The sequence below is a fragment of the Teleopsis dalmanni genome, chromosome 1 (genome assembly GCF_002237135.1).
Source record: "Teleopsis dalmanni isolate 2A chromosome 1, ASM223713v2, whole genome shotgun sequence".
Classification (NCBI taxonomy): Eukaryota; Metazoa; Arthropoda; class Insecta; order Diptera; family Diopsidae; genus Teleopsis; species Teleopsis dalmanni.
The window spans coordinates 188,224,786-188,230,574 of NC_051846.1; the positions used below are offsets into that span (position 1 = coordinate 188,224,786).

The following is a 5,789-nucleotide window of genomic DNA, read 5'->3' on the forward strand; positions in this document are numbered from 1 at the left end:
CACCATAACGTACTCGCCCTCCTCATATCGCCAAGTATCAGTAGAAAGTGGCATACTCAACGGTGGTATTGTTGCTGTAGGTGGTTTCGCTTCCAGTTCTGCATTGGCGGTTTCAATTTTACTTAAAATACTGCGACGTGAACGTATACTGCTCTGCCCACCAAGTGAAAAATAAGCAGTTTGCCTTGATATAGCTGAGTTCCAGCTATTCACATTTAAATGTGAGCTAGCATTTAACGACATAGCATCCTCGAATTCGTCATCATTTTCCAAATCAACCTCAGGTATTTCGAGAATATCATGAAACTCTCTTGTATCTACAAACTCATTCTGTAGCTTTACGTCTTCATAGCAATTTCCATTATTTATTGTCACATTATCATTGGCTTCGTTATGGTTATTAATTGATACTTTTTTATCATTACTCTCCTTCTCCCAGGGTAGATACCATAGTTTTCCTTTATACGTACGCAAACTTATTAAACGATTAATAGTCCAAAGTGTGAAACGTTTAGCACCCAACGAACGTAAACGTTCACTTTCAATATCTACATCAGCTATAAGTCCCCAACCAACTGAGAGAAACGAATAAATTTCTGTGCTCTTTGCACTTTTACCGAATTCTATACGCACAATATCCATAGGCGTTGTTTTCCCAGAAACACAAGCCAATGTAGCATGCAGTATGGGCTTCGGTTCGTAAGGTTCATTATACAAATGCGCTATGCTTTTTGCTAGACCATTACCTGAACCACATGGTATTATACCAAGCGGCATGTGTTGACTGACCAAACGCCAATCATTACGTTCCATTAAACCATTAAGTACCTCATAGAACAAGCCATCACCTGAAGCAATTAATATTCCACTATATTGTTTCAACAGATCCTTACGTGTTCGCACCAAATCCCTTGCAAAGTTTGGATGTGTAGTTATTTGCAAATCATAAGATAGTTCTGCTTCTTTGAGCACAGGTGCCACTTGGTTCTGAAATAGTTGACGACTTTTTCCTGAACCTGATTTAGGATTTAACAATATCAAGAGCTGTCTACGTTCCATGGCCCAATTATGTGATCCATCTTTATTGATACGTATTCCGTGATGCCAACGTTCTGCTATTTTTAAGTTTTGTTCGTATGTTTCATGTGTGCGAAAACGTAATATGCGTACTGTTTGATTACGTCGGAAAGGTTTCTCGCGTTTAACATAAGCGTAAATATACAAGTAAGCACTACTATCTTTTTGAGGTTCTCCATTAGCTCCCACACTTACACTACCGTCGTCTTCAACGTCCGATATGCGTTTGCAGGAACGAAGTGCACTTTTATTTTTCTTTATACGTAAACCGTACCGACTGCCTATTATATCCTCGAGGCGTATAAGCTGTTCATTAATCTGGTCACTTTCTTCCGTTTCCCGACGTAAATATATGCCAGCACCGTTCAGCTTAACTTGTATTTTAACATTACTCTTCCTTTTGTTGATAATGTAAAAGTTTTCACTCAACTCAATTGGTGGGGCGGCGCCATTACGGTTAACAGTTATGGAACTGCGTTTAGTTGCAGTGCTGGAACCGTTACCTGTGATGTAATCGTTTGAGGTCATTGCTATTATTTGCTATTTTTTAAATTCGAAGCTTCCGCAATGTATTTGTACATAAAAATCAAGTTGTCTAATTCTTGAAATTTTTATGTTTTTCACCGTTCAATTTCACTTTGCCCTGCTACACCACCGTTTACATGCGCTTTGTTTTCTCCACTGAAAGTAAGTAATTATGACTCGCTTTCGAAACAGAAAGGCTTATCAAAAAAGCTGTTTTCTAATGTAGATTGTTTCTTTTCGCAGTTGTTGTTTTTGTTTATAGTTGATTTTTTATTGGTTTTATTCGATATTTCTAAATCGAATTAATTTGTTCCGATATGTTCGGAGTTCTCGATTGAGTTTTTATTTATCTGTTTCGCACCTTACAGATAAGAACAAACACCTGCGAGCTTAGTACTCCCCACCAATTTACATTCTGATTAATTTATATTTTTCTTATATTTTCTTTAATATTTGTTGTTGCTGCTGTTGTTGTTGCTGTTGTTATTGTTTTGTGCGTTTGTTGGGTAGTTTAATTTTTTAATTAGTTAATTTACCAGTTTTTATTTATTTATTTATTTACTTTTTTAAAATAAACTTCGCACATTTGTCATGTGTCTAGCAATAATTATCCAAACATTCAAAGGCTTTGGCTAACTTATCGTTCTCCGCGTTGTGTTTTGACCATAGTTCCGCGCTTTATAAACTTTGTCAATTGTTAATAACTTTTTCATTTCACTGAGATTCGTTTTTTGTTGTTTTGTTTACAGTTTTAAATTTGAGCTTTTTTACTTTGCATTTTGAGCAGCTCAGTTGAGCCTCGGATTATGAGTTTTTCTCTCTTTTTATTGTAATTAATTTATATATTACCTTGACACTACATTTTTGATCGGCATACTCAGCTTGCTACGAATAACCATATTTTACAATATAATTTTAAAAAAATTTTTTTTACTATAAAAATTTTTTTATCTTTAAATATTAGTCATACAATAACATTTTATCATTATTAAGTGGAATTTTTTTTGTGTGTTATGATAAGGAGATGAAATGCTTTATGCTCCGTCAAACTGACCGTCTTCGAAGTGGTGTAACCAAGTCTCTTACAAGTCACTTACTATGTAATATATAGACTAAAGCACTCCCTTTTAAACGAGACCCATCCCCTATTTATTAGCCTAGTTTTTGCGGGAAAATTAGTTTATATTTGGAAAGTGTAGCCTCTTTAAGTTAATATATAAAAATCTAAATATATAATTGAAAACTATTGCTTAGTCTAATGAAGTGATAAACAATAATCCAGTCAAGGCGTATGCTAAAAATTAATATTTATTAGTATCATTAATAATCGACTATAACAATTAATTGGAAATTCTTAAAAGTAATAATTGGCAGTTATATGCAAACTCGTTAGTTCCATTAATAATCAACTACATCAATTAACTAAGGATATTAAAAAAATTTTTATTGACAGTTTGGTTAAATCTTCACTGATATGCTGACAAAATTTTATAAAATTTTAATGAATATAAGCTGAGCTCAAAAAGGGACTGAAGTGCGGGGTTGTAGAATGTCAATATCATTCGTCTGGATAGGTTTGATGTCAACAAAAACTCTAACTAGAATCTAACCTAAAGGACAGAGTCATAAAAGCCCCATGATATATTAGTAATGACGACATACTTAGGGATAGTTGCAGTGAATGACGAGACTCAATATCTAGACAGAATTTACTGCAATACTACTCGTATAACATTTACATAAGACAACTCATCATTTTACCCATACTTCACTTTACCATTGAATCATGTTATGTATTAATAATATTTGCAAGTTGTCCTATATATATTTATATATATATATATATATTTAAACGTTTTCCTTAGTAAAGTGTGGGTAGTCCGCAAACCTTCAAACTAGCACTTATTAGCTAAGTACTTGATCCTGTATCTAGATCCAAATTTTGTAACATTCTAAAAGTGTTAGTGTTTACCATTATTATGGTATGATTGTAGTATAGACGATAGCGAATATGTCGTTTTTTTATAGTAAAAGAACACTTCCAGCCATCTAATCTTTTTGCTTACAAAGAAAAGTGCGCAAAATTGGTGCTATATAAAAAAATGTAAGTCTTTGTATGAAATAGTCGTTTAACTTTATGGAAATTTTATAAACTCATTTTATAAACTCAGATACTCAAACTGAGTATCTTAAACCGAGTTCGTAAGTTTTTGCAATTTATTTCAAGTCCCCATTAAATATGATGACTTAAAATATTACGTAGTTTTTCAAGCTCAGTTTATTCAAACTGAGTTTTGCTTGCTTATGAAACTTGATTTTTTTTATTAATATTTTTTTGTATGATTTTATTATTCTGTACATATATATGTATATATACATATATAATGTTACTCAAAACATTTCCATACTTAGTGTTTACATATAATTTTTTTGCAATTTTATTATTTGTGTCTATAAAAGATAAAAAAAATTGTAGCTTTTAAAGTGAAGATGTTTCAAATTACATTTAATTTATGTCGATTTGACCGACTATAAACTTACGTTATTAGGTTTTTTTTTTGAATATTATCTAAGTTTTTGTTTTGGGAAGGTAAAGTGTTGTTTGGTCTATTGTTAAGAAGTTGGGAGCCACTATTAAAGCTTTTAAAACTCAATTTCAAATTGAGTATTACTTTTTAGTTTTATTATCGTTTTGTGTAAGTCTGCGTAAGCCTTTCAAAATGATAACAATAAAAATAACAGTCTGTTCTATTTCTATAGATATACAAATAATATTTGTATGTAAAAATTCTCCATTGCCGCACAACAGTTCCAACAATCGGTAACAGTTCGTTCTCGTCATTCGTTTTGGTCTTGCAAAAGTTTTCATATCAATTTAATCGCCTTCATTAGCTTGTCTCCTCTGCAATGCGGTGTCAGTCCATTGTTAACAATATGTTTATTGACGTGTCGGTAATTGGTAATTTTCGGAAAAATCAGTGTTTTTATCTATCTGAAGTAGAAAGTGACTAATTTTTTCATTTATTTTCGCCTGATGTGAGTACGCCAATTACAACAGATAAAACTTCGTGACGTTAGTGAGTCTTTAGGTTAGATTAGGTTAGGTAACCTAGTGGGTCTTTAGAAATAGCAAATTATTACTGTACTGATTTTAATTTTCCAACAAAAAAAAGTAAAAAAATACATTCAAGTAAATGTAAACAAAAAAAAAGCTCACATGAGTTATAGCAAAATTTTTATTATTTTTGGCTAACGATTAGTTTACACTAATGTGTGGCTATGTATTTTAAAACACATATCTACGAGTGTATATAGATAGAAATACACAAATTGATCAGACTTAAATAATTTTGCGTTATATAAACAATGGCATGGCAATATATTGCTAATTCTAAAGACCAGTAGTGATTGCCGGACAAAAAAAAAACAAATATTTGGATTAAAAATCAGATTTTGATATATAATTAATTTATTATATTATCAAGTTTTCCGAAACGATTTGTTTATTAATTTTGTTAGTAAATAAAATAATAAAAACGCATTTTATATCTTTTTATTTATTTTATATCTTTTTCTTTATTTTAAGATGGTAAACAAAAACTTTATTGACTTTAAAATTTAAATTTTTTAAAGTTAACATAACATATAACAAACTATCCAGTTGGAAACACAGATTTAAATATATCTATATATATATATCTAAATATGCGCCAATACTTTAAAAAAGATCTTTAATTAAAATAGGTTTTTTGAGTTTCTAAAGCAGGTTGAAAAATTTCAAATATATGATTTGAAGTTTCTTTTCAGTTTTTGTTTCTGTTTCAGTTCTTAACTTGCTTTCAAAGTTTTTTATTAAAAAAAATGATTGAGTAATCGTTATTGGACATTTTTGCATTTTTATAAGAACAGAATCAAAACAAAAGTTAACTAAGAATATTATCTACCTTACATTTCATCTTCCTATGTAATCTGAACTTTTGTAACATATTTATATCTAATTCCAAAATAAAATCATAAAACAATATATATGGAGTTTGAGAGGTGAAGTTTCAACTAGAATCGTTCTGCCATTAATGACGATTATGATATGTGGAATTTCATATAAATTTTCGATTTATTTGCAGTTCTAAAATAGTATAATATAAATATAAAGCAAATTCCTAGTATACTTAGGAAAATTTTGGTTG

General features: G+C 30.6%; 2 protein-coding genes across 4 annotated transcripts in view; both read right to left on the reverse strand.

The window, feature by feature from the left end:
- The window catches only part of LOC119673336 (sphingosine kinase 2-like), a 5,804-nt gene extending 3,712 nt beyond the window's left edge, over window positions 1–2,092 (reverse strand). The window contains exon 1 of the mRNA XM_038084598.1: window positions 4–2,092. Coding sequence (XP_037940526.1) covers window positions 4–1,605 — 1,602 coding nt within the window. The 5' untranslated portion in view covers window positions 1,606–2,092. The remainder of the gene's footprint in view (window positions 1–3) is intronic.
- The window catches only part of LOC119670810 (potassium voltage-gated channel protein Shaker-like), a 536,527-nt gene that overhangs the window by 333,189 nt on the left and 197,549 nt on the right, over window positions 1–5,789 (reverse strand). The gene's annotated exons all lie outside the window — the stretch shown is intronic.